Source organism: Rhipicephalus sanguineus, chromosome 1 (assembly GCF_013339695.2).
Source record: "Rhipicephalus sanguineus isolate Rsan-2018 chromosome 1, BIME_Rsan_1.4, whole genome shotgun sequence".
NCBI lineage: Eukaryota > Metazoa > Arthropoda > Arachnida > Ixodida > Ixodidae > Rhipicephalus > Rhipicephalus sanguineus.
The window spans coordinates 213,084,236-213,103,307 of record NC_051176.1 but is presented as its reverse complement, the minus strand read 5'-3'; the positions used below and the strand labels follow the sequence as shown (position 1 = coordinate 213,103,307).

General features: G+C 46.0%; 2 protein-coding genes across 5 annotated transcripts in view; one reads left to right on the top strand and one right to left on the bottom strand.

Moving 5' to 3' along the window:
• The window catches only part of LOC119407071 (uncharacterized protein C18orf19 homolog B), a 579,856-nt gene that overhangs the window by 151,453 nt on the left and 409,331 nt on the right, over positions 1-19,072 (bottom strand). The gene's annotated exons all lie outside the window — the stretch shown is intronic.
• The window catches only part of LOC119407040 (casein kinase II subunit alpha), a 63,720-nt gene continuing 49,640 nt past the window's right edge, over positions 4,993-19,072 (top strand). Inside the window, exons 1-3 of one of the 4 annotated variants that reach the window (XM_037673873.2) lie at positions 4,993-5,149; positions 6,230-6,276; positions 16,596-16,768. In XM_037673873.2, coding sequence (XP_037529801.1) covers positions 16,674-16,768 — 95 coding nt within the window. In that variant the 5' untranslated portion in view covers positions 4,993-5,149; positions 6,230-6,276; positions 16,596-16,673. Of the gene's footprint in view, positions 5,150-5,238; positions 5,475-6,229; positions 6,277-16,595; positions 16,769-19,072 lie in introns of those variants that run through there. The other 3 variants (XM_049419243.1, XM_037673882.2, XM_049419248.1) reach the window with 3 other exon arrangements.

The following is a 19,072-nucleotide window of genomic DNA, read 5'->3' as shown; positions in this document are numbered from 1 at the left end:
CAGGAGGAAGTGTCGGAGGGCGCGCGACGTCTCCACCTCGGACGGCACTTGTGCCTGCGCTCTGTCCGCTCCGAACACATCTCGCCTTCGAGACACTGCGCCCGCTCAGGTGTGGAGTGCCGCTGCTCTCTCCTGTGACTGCACGCCCGGACGACGCCTGGCCCCCGCCGTCGCGCTCCTTCGCATGTCTTGGGAGTTGTGGACGCGATTCCGGTTCGCTGCCTGCGGCGTCGCCACCCGTACGCTCGTTGACTTGTGCTGAAGCGGCCGGATACTTGCTCATTTTAATCACGAGTTCAAATTCACGTGCACCAGCAGAAAAATATGCGAAGCTTTTCATGGCTCTTACGACAAGCTCCCGTGGCCAGATAATTTAGTAGAAATTGAAGTCATTGTTGGCATAGGCGTGCGCAGGGTTCTCCATTAGGATGCCCCCCCCCCCCCTTCCCCTTGCTGGTCGAGTCCGAAAGAAAACGAGCTCCCCAATTGATGCAAAAATGAAAATTAAGCGTTGGGGTGCTTCTCACAAAGGCCTGCCATTGGTCCCTGGCTTTGAATGTTCTTGAACATTCAAAGCCGGGGACCAATTTGAATGTTCTTGAACGCTTTTTGAATGCAACGTCAGGGGTCCTTGGTCGCCATTATCGTCAAAAAAAAAACAAACAAACAAACATATATATACGTAGCCATAGCCCCGCGCATTAAAAAATGACGTGAAAGGTCAAACTGAGCGAATGTATGGGGCCAACTTGGCGCCTTTCTTTAGGTAATTTTTCTTGGGGGGGGGGGGGGGGGGCGGGAAGGCGTTCCCCTGCCCCCCACCCCCTTGCGAACACCTATGATGTTGGGTATCTCACACAAAATTACGCCTTTATATTGATGCTGCCACCCTTCCAATAGGCTGCGCCGTGCTCCCTTATGGGTTGCAGAAGTAAGCAGCTTTTCCAATCTCAAACCACTATCACGTCTTGGGTTCGATTTCGCACTTAGTATGTATACGTACCGCAAATAAACAGGGACACAACGAGGGAGACGGAGGAACAAGTAGCGCACACTTAGTGCATATTAGTTACAAATTTGATTGTCAAGAAGAACCATGATTAGCTAAACAGAAAAAAAAAACTTGTTTATTTAGAACGTTAAATGTGATTGCGGTGAGCATGCGCGGCGTGAGTAACGAGGTTTATGCCCCAGTAAACGATTAGGCGCTACGCGTGTCTTCTCGCCTGTTGTGTTTGTTTATCGTGCACTGCACATATGAGGAGCAGATGTGTCAACTCACCCAAATCGCCGCACAGTTCCATTACTGACGCTACGGACCAATCGACAGTCCGGGAAAGCAACTGAGCCCTGTTAACTGAGGCTGCAAGAATGAAGAACACATTTTCATAGCACGCGTCGGAAATAATTTCGGAAAGTGCGCGCTGTCACGTAAAGTGTGGAAGAAAAAAGGCCGGAAATATTTCTTTGTATACTAATGCCACTGGCGGTCAATGACTCTCGCGAATTCAGGAAAAAAAAATTGCTTGCAGGGGCGTAGCCAGAAATGTTTTTCGAAAGAGGGGGGGGGGGGGAATAGGTTCAACCATGCTTTATGTATGTTCGTGCGTGCGTTTGTATGCGCCTGCTTGGTATGGACCACGCATTGGAACACAGAACAATAGCGATCTAATGGCATGCTTTTAAGGGTGATGACAAGTGAGCAAAAACAAGAGAGTGTGATCCGATCACTCCTGGCGAACATACGTGCATTAGTTCGCCACTGTGGCGACCACTGCGCACAGACCTACGCAGCCTCCGTCTCGTCACTGATTAGCCCGGCGTGACACAGCTACCTGCTGCAACATGCTTCCGATAAAAGACAGCGCCACGCAGTTTCACCGCAGGCTTACGTCACCACTGTTGGCTATATAACCCAAGCTACCAAGCTTGCTTTCATGTTTTGTTTCTCTAACCTTCTGAAGCGCAGCATCGGCATGCTTGCCCTGCTGCTGCTATTACGTTAATAAACATCGTTTTGTTTTATGTTGGGATCCGTCCTTCACCGACTCCGCATCCCACATGTGGTGACCCGGACGTGATGTGTTGGGGCAAGGGCCGAGTTCCCTCAGATGAAACTTCGTGGCCGAGGAAGCGGACGACGGAAGCGCCTAGCGTACTTTTTTGGATATTGACGAGTAGACCGTGGTCGTCGAGGCGTTGGAACAGCAGACGAAGGTGCCTGTGGTGCTCTTCGGCGTCGCGGGAAAATACCAGTATGTCGTCAAGGTAAACGAAGCAGAAGTCGAGGCCGCGGACGACTTCGTCGATGAAGCGCTGAAAGGTTTGTCCAGCGTTCCTCAGGCCGAAGCTCATGAAAGGAAACACGAACAAGACAAAGGGAGTGATGATTGCCGTTTTCGGGACGTCATCCGGATTGACGGGTATCTGTGTGTACGCCTTCACCAAGTCTAGCACGGAGAACACGTGGCAGCCATAGATGCGATGGACGAAGTCCTGTATGTGGTGGATGGGGTACCTGTCCGGGATGGTGCGCGCGTTGAGGGCACGGTATACTCTCCGCAGGGCCACCAGCCTTCGGTCTTCTTCGGAACAAGGTGGAGTGGCGAGGCCCATGGACTGTCAGAGCGGCGGGCGATTCCTTCGCGGAGCATGGCCTCGAACTCTGCTTTGGCTATGCGCATGCGGTCCAGGGCAAGGCGACGGGCGCGGCAGAAAACCGGGGGGGCCTGAAATGGTCCGGATGTAGTGCACGGTGGTGTGCTGCACTCTGCGTGGCAGTCCGCTGGGGCGCGTCAATCCGGGGAATTCGGCGAGGATGGCGTGGTACGGCGCATGATTGTCAACACTGAGTACCTTGATGCTTGGCTGTTGGGCGGTCGTTCGCTGGCCTGGTGTGGAATGTCCCGTTGTCGCGTCGATGAGGAGGTCGTTGCGGCGGGCGATTCCTTCGCGGAGCAAGGCCTCGAACTCTGCTTTGGCTATGCGCATGCGGTCCGGGGCAAGGCGACGGGCGCGGCAGAAAACCGGGGGGCCTGAAGTGGTCCGGATGTAGTGCACGGTGGTGTGCTGCTGAGAGTGGCGTAGAGGACGGGTGTAGAAACCTAGTGGATTTTGCGAGCCGTTCCGCTGACGGGTGGCGCTGCGGAGAGACGCTTCAGGAGGGCCGAGTGGATCCGCGAAAGAGCGGTCGCACCGGGCGCGCTTGTGTACGTGGGCGCATTCACGGGCTTCTCCGCGGCTGGTGGCGCCGTTGTAGTAGGCGCCTGTGGCTGGTGGTGCATCGTCGCCGACGTCATGGGCGCCGAGACATACACGGGGAGATGTTGCGGCGGCGCCGGATGCAACACCGTCGTGGTGGTCATGACGGGATGGTGATGGTCCTGCGCCAATATCTGCGGATGGGTGAACGTCGGTATCTACACCAGGGAATGGCGCTGGTCTGTCTGGAACGCACCCAGCGTGGGCTGGGCCAGCATGGTCTGCACGTGCAGCATGGCCTGTAGCTGTTGTAGTGTCAGGGGCTGTCCTGGGACTATGGCAAACAAGGGGGGCGGCATCATGCGCGGCGGCGCCAGAATGATGTTGGGCCTTGGCCCCAGATTCTGTGGGATGACCAGGGTTGGGGTGCCAGGTGTGGCCTTGTGCTGGTCCGTCCGGGGAGACTGGGACCGGGTGGTCGCGGTCGGTGCGGGCGTCATCTTGTTTGCGCTGCCGCTCGACAGCCTGAACAGGATCTGCGGTCGGGACAGTCTGATGTTCGAAACCAACCAGCGTGGTCGGGACAGTCTGAGGTGGCTCGGTTAGGGTGACATCCGTGGTGCCAGCGAAAACGTGACAGGCAGCGCTGGTTTGGGTGTCGCACCCAGGATCAGTAGGCGCTGATGCCGTCATGCTCACCGAGGTGTCCACAGGCGTTGACCACTCTACCAAAGGCTGTTCGTCGGCGATGGCAGGAGTGGCAGGCAAAACAGTTGGCGGCAGGCGATACGCAGTCGTGGCACGTGACGTGAACTGTGTCGTCCTGTGCGCCGCGTCGAAATCGATGTCCTGCAATGGCTCTGTGGTTACGTGTAGCGCGGCAGGGAGTATGTGACGTGGCGCTGCCGGTTGCGGTGGGGCTAGCACGAACCCTCGAAGTTGGTCGTATGCCTGCGGCCCAGGAGGAGGCACAACGCGTCGCAGAGCAGGAGGAAGCATAGCTACCGTGATGGCGTACTTGTCCTGCTGCGAGACGATGTTACGCAGGGAGAAACCAGCCTCCATCTTGATAAGCCAGATGGCTGGACATCTTGGCCAAAAATCGGGGAATGGCGGTGGTAACAAGATGCAGTGCGCCGCAGCTTCATCTGGTAGTCGCGCCATCGTGATAGGCGTGTCAGAGGTCGGTTGACTCGGCGTGAAGGTCCCGTGGAATCTTCTGGAAGGTCATTCCAAGGTCCGGGTCATGGCGGTGCGGTTTGTTCGTTTTCCGGGTCACCAGATGTTGGATGCGGAGTCGGTGAAGGACGGATCCCAACATAAAACAAAACGATGTTTATTAACGTAATAGCAGCAGCAGGGCAAGCATGCCGATGCTGCGCTTCGGAAGGTTAGAGAAACAAAACATGAAAGCAAGCTTGGTAGCTTGGGTTATATAGCCAGCAGTGGTGACGTAAGCCTCCGGTGAAACTGCGTGGCGCTGTCTTTTATTGGAAGCGTGTTGCAGCAGGTAGCTGTGTCACGCCGGGCTAATCAGTGACGAGACGGAGGCTGCGTAGGTCTATGCGCAGTGGTCGCCACACCCCTACTAAATAACTTGCCTACTTGACGGTTCGAAATTCCCGCGCGTGAAACTACGCGATGACAGAAGAATAATTCGAAAACTCTTTGTTTACAATTTCTTTGTTTTTGTTAACATTAATAAAATTTTGGGCAATTGAGATAGGAAAATGCAATGAGAAAACTTGTGGCAGCAGTCTTGCGACTGAGCAGGTGGCGCATCGGCTCGTTTCGTGTTCTTTGGCCTCGATTTGATCTCGGCGGGCTGTCCGCCATATTGCAATGTTGTGCGGCGTCCGATCCTCTTGAACAGTCAAAATTCCAAAGAAGTACTAGTTCTCCGTGCGCTGTTATGTCGTCCTACGCGAAACCATTCACGCACTAGCCGGTACGTTTTAGGTTTTATGTTCAGACGAGCTCTAGTCAACTGTTGTGAAGCACGGCCGTCTGTGCAGATTACGGAATAAATCCGGATTTTGCAGTCCGGCGCCCGATGCCACACCAAAGCCGGTGTGCTGTGTGACGTCTTTAAAGTGCAAGGGCGACTTTTTTTACAACTTTTAGGAAAAATTCCGCGAATGGTCCGTGTGGCTCCGGTTCTCGCGCTTTCTCTGAGTGTGTATTTATGCGCTGAATTGGCGTTTTACGCCTTGCAAGTGTCGTCGAGGTGCCGAGGGACTCTCTCTAAAGCCAGCCTGCTAGCCCTAACGTCCGTAAGTTAACATGTGCTTTTCAGTCGTTTTCTAAGCCTCTCTGAAAGTCGATTCATTCAACGTTCTTAACCTTCAAAACGAGATGGTGGAGTGCATCACTTGAGGTTGTGATCCTTTTGTAACGCACCATTTTGCTGCTGTGTTAACGTGAACATACTTGTTTGAGCAGTAACAATAGTCGGGATCGGAAGCCTCGATAGTTTTCTTTGTATGCAAATCCGTGGTGTAAATCGTCTTGTGCTGTGTAGTGAGTAAAACCTGGCCTTCGTTTAGGCGATCACATTCATGCTGTGATGTAGCGTAAGCTTATCTTTTTGGGGTATAATGTGCTCGTGGGTGTGCGTCCGTCGGGCTGTGCCGTAATGAATCCGCGTGCCACGCCGGTCACGTTTCCGCGATTTATCTCCCTGTTCAAGCATGTCTCTGAAATCACTCTGAAAATGCAGCATTATTTTGCACTCGGATGTATTCGCTAACTGCAACAGAGTAAGGGTCCCAAATAGGCCCTCCTTGTGTGACCTGTTGCAGCGTTTGCCGGCTCGGGCCTTCCATTGCAATCCTCTGTACTTAACAGTTTTGCCCCACTCATTTTCCCCTTCATTGTTGCTTCTTTTTCGTTCTCATTTAAACTTTTGTGTGCCCACCGCACGTTTGCATGTGGTCACTTGCAGAGAAATGGCTTTTATTAAATCGGCCGCTGTTGTGAAACGCTTACCCAACGCCCGTGCTTACCCTGCTGATTGTTTCCCCTGCAGGAACGCTTGCCTCAAGATCTCCACTAACCTGCTGTTTCTCCAGATTGGTATGTTTTAGCTCCTCATTTAGAATTGATGAAATGAGGTGCTTTTGATGCCGGCCACCATTCAGATAGTTGCATGTTCAATGTTGACCGTTTATGGAAGAAATCGACACTTTTTTTTTTAGCTGATATTTCATCTTTTTTTTTTCCTGGAAACCATATTAGCTCAGTCTTTTTTTGCTGTCCAACTTTTTGTCTAATGGCCATTGTTATGAAAACAATGTGTTTGTCAAAATATTGGCACCATGCGAACATGGCCCTGTAATACTTATGTTTTAGTGTGTTCAGCCTGACGTAACACTTGGCATTGCATAGCACTTTTAATGTATTTGTAAAAGTGTACTGTGTGAATGTGTTTTTGGTGGTACCTCAAACACTCAAGGACACAAGCCACACAGTATCATTATCATGCTGGATGAACATGCATTATTAATGTTGAGCATGTGAATGGCTGTATGCTGTCATTGAAAGTTCTGTTAATCCATGCGTTTGTGAGGGGAGTAAAAAGGGTTACAGCTTCCTTGTGTGCATATCGTCCCAGTTACAGATAGCGTATTGCTTAAGGGGCCCCCCAACACTTTTTTTGAAGCGCCTACATCGCTGCCGACCGCATCAACGTGTAGTGGCGCTCGCCAGAACCGTTGCGGGCGGAAATGACGAAGATGAACACAGGCCTATGATTGGATAAATGTAACGTTAGAAGTAATCACGGTGTTGCATCACAGAAGGGGGTTATTATTGGGTTTAGTTTTTCTTAAAGGGCCCCTGACAGCGAAATTTTTGTTGGTGACTTTTTGGCTGTAATTTGTAGCTTTGTGTCTGGTAATCTCTAAATTAAATCGTAAACGCGCTAGCGTATCGTACAACTAATTCTAGCGTAGTTAATTGTGACCATTTTAGCATCACTTCAAAACGCCCGCCTAAAAACCACAAGAAACTGGCGCCCCATGCGGGGGAGCGTCAAAGACCACGTGCATTCAAGCTGTGGTGACGTTGACAGCGCGGTTTTCAAATCGGGGCCCCGAGCGCGGTAAAACCTGTAAGCGCGTGTCCCCTCACGAAAACTTGATATCTTATTATTAAGATATCTTAAAGGCAACGTTCGTCACTAATAATCGGTCAGATGTGCCCCCGTATACAGGAAAGTCAAACAACACAAAGATCTCGAGGTTTCAATTTTGGTGTCAGGGGTCCTTTAAGCATGCTTTTTCAGTTAACACCAAATAGACAAACGATCTAGACTTTTTCAGCTTTAAAACTGCAGTGCCCGACAAAGAATGTGCCGAACGCCACGGCGCTGGAGGAAACGCGCTGGGGACGCTCCAGGCGCTGTTGTTCGAAGAAACTGAAGGGGAAAAAATGCAAGAGTGTTGATATAGATGCTGTCGCAACAAGAAAGATTACTAAAACTACAAAACATGATAGAGGCGTTCGCGATCTGCCTCGTTTCGCACGTGCAGTTCACTCTTCGTGCACCACATTGTTTGTTACTATCGCAACGGCGTCATCTTTACGTTGGAAAGAACGGGCAACATTGTATGCAAGCTTCCCTTACGTAGGATCTTTCAGTTCATTGCATTGGGGCGCCATCAAACGTCACAGGGCAAGTGAAATGTGGTCAGGTGACCCCGCGAAAATCAAGTTGAGGGTAGGCCTCCATTTTATTGTATTTTGAGTGTTCTAGGCTGAATAACTTCGGACGGCGTTCCCTTATTGCAGCCATTCTTGCTGCAAATCTCTTCAGCCTTCAGTCTATGCAGCCCGCAAGTAAAAAATGTAAAGCAATGAGGTCTGGAAAAGTGTTAGAGGGTCCCTTTAAGTCATGTTATGTGGTAATGAGATCCTTCACTGAGTGTAGGGAACAGTGCTCGTGTTGAATAGCAAGATTACTTGATAAAAATCTTGATTACTTGTATGATTTGTGATGCATGATGTACTGTGTACATTGTCATGGTTGCCGGCTATTTGAAAATGTCAGACATAAATTGCGCGCTGCGTAGCTGCTGTGTTTGGTCCGCACACTTTGTGTTGGTTTTCCTTAACCACTTAGAAAATTTTTTTAAGTCTTCTTTTTTTTTTTAAATACTATTCACTTCATTCGTATAATAACTTGCATTCATATATGTTTTACAGCCTCTGCAGTAATTCACATAATTACTTGGAAGGAAAAACGTACACACTTTCCGGAGTCAAATGTTACCCATTTTACATTTCCATTTGTTGGGCATTATTAGACAGCACCTTTTCCTTTTATGATACCTTTCCGAACAGGCTGTCAGTCTCCCTAAATTGCACTTCCTTCTGTTGGATTCACTTTGATAACTTTTTGGAATTCTATAAATACGAAGCTTTTGTCACAAACCACATTGTATTGGACACGATTCGAACATCACAGTGCGATTATATTGCACGTAGCAACTACCAGGTTAACATGCTTCCCAAATCCGACTTTTGCAAGTTTCAATTCTGGGTTAGAACAAATTACACAGAAGCGTTTGCCTCTTTTTCTCTATGAATGTTTGTAGTTTTTCAATAAAACTCACTGTTATGGAGTTGCAGTATGTTTGGAACCAAAGTGACCATTATTGATTTGACACAAGTGTATTGTAGTCCCAAGAATTTTGACAAGATGTGCCATGAGCAAGTCAGTGTTACATAATGAAATAAGAGAAGTGCTAAAACCCAATGCACTGGGCAAATGTTTTGTGAAATTCTCACAAAGCATAAATTCTATCTTTTGTGCACTGCTGCTTCCCAAAAAAATGTGCCCAGGCATTTTATCACCCTGTTATCCCAAGTTAAGGCCACATATGACACAAGTGATTTTTAAAGATCCCAGTTACCAGCATGTTTTACTTTTTCTGGTGGAATAAATCTGCTCCTGCTTGTGTACAATCCACTACCCTAGCAGTGTACAATCCACTACCCTATGGATTGTACACTGCTTTCAGCCAGAACCATAAGAAAGCACCAAGACAAAACCAGCTTGTTGATGGCACTGCTAGAAGATGAAAAGTACCATTAAGAGTGTACAGTAGGGTACATTGACCAAGTAACTGTTTTTTTTATTTCATTACTATAAAGTAATGCAAAGTGTGAGGAGCAAAATCCTGTAGTGGCAAGCATGTAGCGGTGCTCAAGCCATTTAAAAATGTAACCAGTGTCCTTCAACACTTTTCTTCTGGTCATGAAACTCCCTCCGAAGATTCATATAGGGACAAAAGCTGCCACCAGAGGCTCCACCATGGGCACCGATTCTGAAAATTACCGGACTGGTTACATTGAAATTTCCTAAATTATTTTGGAAGCCCCTTCCAAATAATCTGAACTAAAACAATAAAAAACTGAGTTACGCCTAAGGTACGTGACAAGTGAGGGCAATACTTTTTTCTTGTGAGGTATATGTAGGAACCCATTTTTTAGCTGGGGTTAAAGCCACTATCATGTGCCATAAGTGTGCAAAATATTATGGTTATACTTTTATTTATTTCTGATAAAATGTCTGTGGTCATTCCATGCCAAACGTCCCAGACATTGTGCGTGACATTCCCATATTCTGTTCTAAAAAATTGTGAGCACTCATTTTAGTGCACCATTTCGCATTCAAAGTGTTTTTGCAAGAGAAAAATTTTTCTATTCTTAATACTGATTTGAAAGTGGCGTAGTGGGTGAAACCTAGGTTGCTGAAAAAAATACCTCAAAAAATACAATACTGCCCAGAGTACCTTAAATCTTTGCTGGTTGCTAGAATAGCAGTGGCGCTTTCATATTCCCTCCCATTAGCGTCCACTACTTTTTCTCACAATATGCTTTGTGGTAAAGCAGTACGGAAATTCAGCGCCCATTTTGACAATTTAAAAAAAATCCTACAAAGTCTATAAGCACAATACAGCTTCATCACATGGTTCATCGCAACTCCATCACATGGTAGATAGTTGCCAGTAAGCATGTCAAAAAAAGCATGGAGGTCGATGACCTAGCTGTTTCGAAGAGGAAGGGTTGCAAACATAGAAAAATGTGTGAAATGACTCATAAGCCACATGCAGGTGGGTGATACAGCCCAAGTAAAAATGCATGCTTTCACTTATTTGGAAGGGCACACCAAGGAGATATATTTATGAAAGATTAAAGGGGTTGTGAAACGTTATCCGAAAATTTTCAACTACGTGTGTATTCGGAATCCTGGCCGTTCATTCAATACTATGCCTCGGCTCGTTTCATCGTCCGGCTCCATTTAATTATAAAATCACAATTACGATTTCCCAGCTCACGTTCCCCTCAACTGTACAGCTGACGTCGCTTTAAGTCGGCCAATGAAAAGTCTCTGTCGTCGACAAAACATAGCAACGCAGCGATGTTTGCTGAGCCATAGTTGGCCAAGATTCGTAGCATTATACCGCCTCAATTGTGACACCGGCAGCTTATGAAAGCGAATGTTGTTTCCACTTCGATAAGTTGTACGGCACTGTCTGACGACGTACACGGTTGGCATAGTGAGGACTAAGCCAGCCAAAACATGCCGTAAAACACAACCTAACGCAACCAGAAAGAAAAAATTGGGGCACTGCAACGTGCGAGCGAAGGCAAGTATACACACGACGGAGCCCGAATGTACTTGAAAGCGGAAGCAAGCAGATCAAGTGTTGTACTTGCACATTATGCAACTCAGAGCTCAAAAGTTGCTGCGTTATTTGTTTCTTTTCTAGGTTTCTATAAATCTATTATTTTAGAGCAAAAAAAAGCTAACGCTGTGTTTATAACTTCCCTTAGCGTGACGTCACACGTTAGTGCCTATGACGGCCGGTAGTGCCGCATAGTCATTTATGGTGCATTTATACGACGGACCGAATCCAGATGTGGCGGGGCAGACGGCGCGTCACGTGACCTCACATCAGCGATTCGCCGCAGCTTTAGAGGACAAACAGGCTGGCAACCAGTACACTTTTCTTCTGCTCGAGCCTTACTGCTGTCCTCGCACTTGATTTCAGCTCTGCTGGCACTTAGTTCAATTTATTTCTGGGGTCATAGACGATCACCTTTGAGATATCTATCACTTTTAATGCGCGCTGATTGGCAGGTTGGAGAGTAGCAGGTAAGTTGTCGCTTCAACACGCAGGATTCTGCGGCAGGCAAAGTGGTGCTGTCGCCGAAAGAGGTTGTCTCAGAACACAGTCCATGTTTGAACACTGATTTTAAGGTCAAGATGCGAACTGAGAGAAGGAAACATAATGTGCAGCAGTGCAGTGTGCACTGTCAGTACCTGTTGTCTGCAAAAGAAGAAAAAAAAAACTGCCGATATCGGCACATCGCTATATCCTCGCTTCGTATCCGGGGCCCCACACGTGACAGCAGCCAGGTCAGTCTCCAGCTACTCTCTGTAAAGAAGATTCTTCTTTCCATTCAGCCAACAACACCGATTTCACCGATTTCAACACAGATTTCAACAGCCATCCGCATCCACAACAAATCCGGATTCGGTCTGTTGTCTGAATGCACCTTTAGGAGCCCAAGAAAACTGAGATTTCGAACGGGTGTCATTAATTATAGACTGAATATAGAGCCGAAATATTTCGGAATCGGCATGTTTAATCCTTGTTGAAGCAGGGAAAATTACAACCAGGCTGCTGCATTTTCTTTTCACGACCCCTTTAAGGGGGGACATGGTGTGTGGAGATATTTTCTGTATCTTACGTCCAAACCTGATGAAATTAAATAGACTTGTTTGGTTTTTCATGCCGATTTCAAATATACAATAATTTTTCTTGTAAGCAAACTGGTTTACGAGATACACAAAGCTGCCTCTCTGTTGTTTCCGGAGACAATAGGAGAAAAGCCGTTCAGCAGAAAGTGAATATTATATCAGATAGCTAGATACTACTATATGCAATAAGTGCAACGCTGCAAACAGTTTTCAGATTGGATCATAACTAGTCATTCTGCAGATGATCGAAATTCAATGTTGTACCATGACTGCTGTAAAGAAAAAACAAAATCAATTTTAAAAAAATCTATGAGCAGAAAATTAGAATTCTGCTTTCAGCACTTTGTGATACACACATTGGGCTTTATGTTAAAAAAGTAATTACAGCTCTAGCTGTTCTAGATCATGAGATATCACTCCGACAAGCTAAATAAATGACCCAAAAACATTTAACGTTCAGCTCGTACTCGTTGCACACATCTAAACTGCAGATGAAATACTGATCTTATAAGACTTCTCTTAGGCTTTACATGCGAAATAATAGCTGTAGATGTCAATAATATAATTTAAAGAACACTTTTTTCTTTGATGATTTTTTGGTCTCCACAAGCCATGTCCCCCCTTAATGGGAGTAAATTTTGCTTTAAGCGAGAAAAAAAATTTTTATGTTGAGCATTCGCCCAGTTGAGATGGCCTGTAAGTCCGCTTCGCTGCGCTGTGCACTTCCTTGGGACAACAGAAAGGTGTGGTGACCACGCAGGTGATAAGATCGTACACGTCTGTGTTTTTGACGTTGTGACATTCATTGGCTTTCCGCCCTGCTGCTGACAGAGTTTCGTTTGCTTAGAAAGATGGTTCACTTATAAATATACTGTTATATATAAAAGTACATTCTCAAAACACTTGAAGCAATACGCTAGGAGACTGCACATGCAAACAGGAAGTATACTTAATGAGAAGCAGCTAAATATGTATATTTTTGTTCGCGAAACTGAGTGTCAAGTGACGTGCTTCACAGTTGAAAACCAAGGACAGCTTTTACTGTGTAACAGGTGTCAACTGCAGTTGATGGTTACTTTAGTTCACTCCGGTTCACTGTGGTTTGTCGTTACCTGCGATACGATTGTGGTGCAGGTCGGGACAATTTCTAAATGTCTCTCTCACTTTCTGTGGTTTGTCGTAACCCAGGTTAGCCTGCCCGTGTAACTAAGGTATACATGCCATAAGCTTTGCCTTTAACTCATCACATATAGTCACTAGTTTTAACTAGTTTTGGGCCCTATACAACAGTGTTCTTTACTTTTGTCCTTCACCTTGAGCAATACTTATTTCCCTGAGTGGACTATACAACCTTGTGTTTGGTGCTGTTTGACCGTAGTTGCCCTTGTGCCAAAAAAAAAAAAATCTACCATCATCATCGTAGATATTCCAAAAGGAGAAGAAAGTCAAGTGACTTGGAGGGGAAAAGTTGCAGCTAAATAAGAGCATCTTTAAAGGGACACTAAAGGCAAATAACAATTTATGTCAGAGTGAAAGCCCAATGTATGACAACTTCTAAAACGGCAATATTATCAACAGCAGTGCCCTACTTACCGAGAAATTAAGCTAAATGTATCGCATGATGAGCGCCACGAGTGGGACATTTTCAAAGTGATCCCGATGACGTAGGGAAGTCGGCCTACAATAAATCACTAGTGATCAAACTAGCAGCAGTAAAAAAAGAACATTCCGAGCATCAAAAGACGTAATAAAATGCTGTTTGTTCGTTTCCGCTTGATTCATGGAAAACAAAACCTCCGTGGCGTTGCCATGGGGAACGGCGCGCGTGGTTCAAAGGTTCCGTTTTCGCCGAACTGTGCCTCGCCCGTCTCAGTGGTAGTTTCGGGATCGCGTACTGCCGTGCGTGTTTTGCGCGCTCGTGAAAGTCGCTCTGACAGAAAGTTCGACAAAATGCCGCATGCGTGTGATATTGCCGGATGCCCGAATGGTGCACAACGCCAGTGCTGCAGCAAGGAAACCGGTGTGTCTTTTCAATGGGTGCCGCGGAATGAACCCTTACGCTCGAAGTGGCTTAGTGTCATGCCATTGCGCCAGTGTGCTAAACAGTCTGCGTGTGTGCTCGCTGCACTTTTGTACTGAGGATTACGAGACCAACCGCAACTTGGTGACGGCTTTCAATGTGCCCATCCGAGCAAGTCTTTGCCGCAGCGCCGTTGTTGCTACTGTGGGTCCCGCTACTTCCGCTCGGCTGCTACTAGTGTCGGCGGCCGCGCAGTAAAAGCGGGCAACGTTGGGCACGGCAGCAGTGACGTATGAGAGTCGTATTTTCAGGCGGGAGATTTGAAGCGCGCTAACGCGATGCGGACCATAAAAACGTGATTTTATTTCAAAATAAGCACTTCCTTGGCACAAAAGCAGCGCTACGAGGTTTCTGGACCGCTATTTCAGCAATTAACATCGACTTAATATTTGCCTTTAGTGTCCCTTTAAGGAATTCGTATTTGTCAATGCAAGTGCACTAAAGATCCTCTTGCTATCTTTTAAATATGCCTTTATTAGTGCTTACAAAATTCTTGAAGTGTCCTTGAATTTTTACGCAGCTCTCCTACTACGAAAAAAAAAAAAGTATGGACATTTTGTATCCTATAGACACGTCCTTCAGTTTCAGGCTCATTACAGCAGGCTGACAGGCTTCCAGAACTGTGTTTAATTCACTTTATGGCTTGTTGTTTACACAAAATTTTATAAGCTATAAATTTTGGTGCTGATTGTCATTTACAGGTCTCCAGCATCTGCTGTTTTTTAGGGGAAAAGTGAGCATGCATGCCTGATGCTTATTTTGGCCCTGCTCTTGTTAAGATTCTTTTTGTGTATATCCAAAGACATCAATGCAATTGCATAGTTTTAAAAATGTATCCGGTACATATTATTGTGTTGTCGGTGCTTGTGATATGAAAGGGTGCTTCTTTTGTGTTTTTCTACCATATTTAATTTGCCTTTTAGTGCATTGACATCAGTTTTGACATTAATTTTTGACCATGAGGCAGGAGTAGAGGGCCAGCTATCTGAATATCTCCATTTTTGCCTCTTTTCACTCATGTTTTTATGTAGCATTAGTTCACATGTTGGCTGGCAGCCTCTTTTTCAATGAAATATGGGAATTATACTGAAGGCCTTCATACCGAAACAGTTATAATGGAATCTTATAGTGACAGCTCTAATGGTTCACAGCTGTAGCTGCAATGGATTTATTGTGCACCTGACAACTCTTTCTACAATCTTATGAATGCCGCTTCAAAGTTTGTGGAAAATTCTGTTCACAAAAATGCTTCGCTAATCTGTCTCAAAAGGGGCTCTTGGAAATATGTCACAAATACCCCAGAGAGATACTTGGCACAAGCAGGTCTGTTCAGATTTCTATAACAGGCAAAATCAGCAAGAGCGAAGCTGCCGAAAAAGTTATCTGAAAAAGAAGCAGTGCACTGCTTGTCAGTTTGGGCTGTTCAAGGCTGTTGCAGCTCGTGTGCTGTGTGCATAGGTAAGTCATCATTAATGTAAATTGCATATGTGTCTCATAAAAGGCGTGTTAAGGGATATATGTATATATACATACAGACATTCAGCTGATTCTTTGACCCTCCCCCCTCCCCTTCCACGTGTTTGAATTGTCTGGAATTTTTGTGTCTTCATAGTTTAGCAGTTAGTGACTGATTCTTGTTATATGTGAACATTTGTTTTTGTGTGTGTGTTTAAAGTTTCACAGTGTGTTTATAGGCGAACTCCTCAATAACGAAATCACTGGGGAAGCGATTTTTGTTTGTTCTTGGGAGAATTTTGTTGCGAAAATAGAAAAATACGCAGACCAGTTACTTCACACAACCAAAATTTATATAAGGAAGTCGCTGATCTTGCTCTTTCGAACTCCTCCGCAATATCCACCTTTCTTCTGCTTTTTGAAGCATCGACATTGTTCTAGACTTCTCCTTAAGTGTCAGAAACTTGCGCTTTTATTTGATAGGAGGCAGCATCATCCTGAAAGGCTATATAACACTGCACGTAAGCAAAGCATGGGAGATCTCGGCGTGCACATGAAGCGCACAGCAGAAAGCAGTTAGGTGGTCTACAGAATATTTGTCGGCATGACGTCACTTTCGTGGGTGTCGTCACTTGAAATGTCATGTGCCAACGTAGTTGCCAACAGAGGCGTTAGAAGTGTTCTCAGCGAAAAGAAAAGTCTTGTTGCTATCATCGTCTGAGAATCTAAAGAGCAATAGTCGCACCGATGCTTGTTGGCGGAAACATATGTGCCAGACTTGTCAAATTAGCAGTGCTGCAATTTTTGAACTTCTGGGTTCCCAACTTGCTCATGGGTTGAAAAAAATGTTGCGGATCACTACCTGAAACTTTCGTTATTTCAGGAGTGCTTTTTAAAATCTCTTAGCTGTCAAGAGGGAAACTCTATGGACGTTCGCCGGGGATGCCATATTTCTTTGTTGCCGTGAGAATTTCGTTCTTGAGGGCTTTCGTTATTGAGGGGTTCAACTGTATGTACTATTCCTGAGAAATAAAACCAAACAACCATGCCATTGAGCCCTAATGGCTTTCTGTTACTTCTGTGCAGGTTTGGGGCGGCAAAGGCGGCTTGTGCGAACGATCAGGGCAACAAGGGAAGCAGTTTGGCAGCAGCAGGGGCCACCAGATGCCTTTGCCCAGCAGGTCACGTGTCTACACAGATGTCAACTCCCACAGACCGAGGGACTATTGGGACTATGAGTCACATGTTGTTGAATGGGGGTAATTGCATTTAATTTTCTCTTCATATTTAACGCTGTTGTTTGCGGGGTCTAGCTGGTAAGCTGAAGTATCTTAATAGGTTTTCATATCAGGATAAGACTCGTAATGTAAATGTTCACTGACTGAAAAACTCTTAGCGGTTTGACGTGCATTCAGTATTGTTTGCCTCGCACAGACTTCACTGATAATCTGTTGACTTTTACAGTGTGACATGAAGACGAAAGGTTGTCTAAGTCATTATTTTAATGCATTTGCTGGCGGAATGGCTTGAGGGCAGATAATGACAAAAAGTTGCCCAAATATTGAGTGTTCTGGCAAATCTGCAGTGGTGGAACCAGGATGTTGGAACAGAGACATTTTTGGTCTTGTATTAGTTTCTTCCATACAAAAGTTTTGGTTCTGCTCTAAAACAAATATGTTACAGTATTGTTTGCATACAAGTAAGCTTCTAAACAAAGTCAAAGTAAAAAATTTCACTGCCGAAAATGCCCGCTTCACACTGATCTGTATGGCTAGTACGCTAGGGCTACTTTTGTTAAGTGTACAGTCCTGTTACCATTCCTTCTACATACAAGCTATTGCTCTAGGCTCTGTTGAAACGCCTACAGGAATATCTGCTTGTGCTCTAAATGGTTGACTTGAATTGGCGCCGGTAGTGGCAAAACCAATTGCCTGTCACTCGAACTCTCCTTGTCTGAGAGGCACGCCAGTGCTGGTGTTGTCCCACTTTTGTATTATTTCAGGTTACTGACTTTTCCCCTGAACTGAAAATCAATAAAAAGATATTTTGGTTATACGCTGAAACAAAAAATTGTGTTTTTGGTTTTTGTTTTATTCTGATGCTTGGGGGAACAGCTGCCAAATTGTGCCAAGAGCTATCTATTGCGCCATCCTGCTCTGAAACCGCTTTTAAAAGGACCGACAAGTGGCCTGAACGTGTGATTAGGTCCTGGTGGAGAGGAAAAGACCATGAATTATAGTTAGATTCAAGTATCCTTTTCGCGATCTGAGTATGATTTTAATTTTTAAATTACATGTAAAAGCTACAAAAAACTGGTATGTCGCGCAGATTACCGGAGGAGCCTTGAAGCTGGATTATGGAGTCGTTCACTTTGCTGTATGTAGTGTGGTGCTTTCATTCACACTGTAATTAGTGCTCAAAATTAGTACATATATTTTTATCTATCCCCGCTCTATTCTGTGCTGCTTACGAGGTAAAAGGAATTGCATGCTGAAAAGAGGCGCTGCCTTCACAGCAACTAGTGGAACATGTCTGGCCGCAGTACACGCATGTGCAGTGCATGGATGTGCAGCAAACCACAGCACACAAATGCGAACTGCTCCCGCACTCACCTTTCACTGTTGGTAGTGGAAGCTAAGTGCGGGATTTTGTCTACGACGTCGCTGCAGATAGAAAAATTTTGGTTGTAAATGTTTTACTGCTTTTTCCACATTGCCTTACCGTGATTAGGCACTCTGACCGGTATGCTTTTTTTTTGCGCTAAAGAAAACAGGCACCATAAAAAATTGATTGTCAGTTCTTTAAGCGGGTAATTCTGCCGAGCCTGTGGCAAATGATGCGCACGCACGGCTGTACCCTCTCGCCACCCCTGCAGAGGGCAAATAATCTTTGTTGGCCGGGTTCCGAGAAAATCCTCAAACAACGCCAAGCTGCCATCAGCTTGCATTGATTTATGGCTGGTGCACTTGCAGCTTGTCCACCATCTTGTCAGCTTCTCGGTGTGTGAGGGTAAACCGTGCTTACCTAGCTTTGTTTGCGATAACCACGGTTAGGAGACTGGGAGCAGTACACTTGCTGTGGGCGCTTCATTGAAATATTTGTGTTGGCAGATTAAGAGCAATCTGCTGGACAGTGCATAAGTTCTGTATCAGGAATTGCACATATCAGGAAAATTTCAACTTCGTGAAAATGGAGTACCTAACCCGTCTTTACATGATCGCGTGATGGTCCTTCCTTTGGGCTGTTCTAGAGGCTGGTGAACGCTGGAAAGAGCATGAGACGCCATACCAATTCAGCCCGAAAACAGCATTCCAGAGACAGCTGCTTCCTGCAAATAAATAAATAAATAAATAAATAAAAGCAGAATGTTGAGCATGCCCTAGCCAAGCTTCGCTTGCCCCCATTTCCCCAGTAGGGTAAGGGCTCCTGAATTTTTTTTGTTTTCTGATCAGTGTCAGAGGGTGAAAATCAGTTAGTGGAACCATCGATCACTTGTGCTTAGTCTGAATAGTAGTGGTAACAAAAAAGTTAAACGGAAGTCTCTGATGGACCAGCAGAAAGTC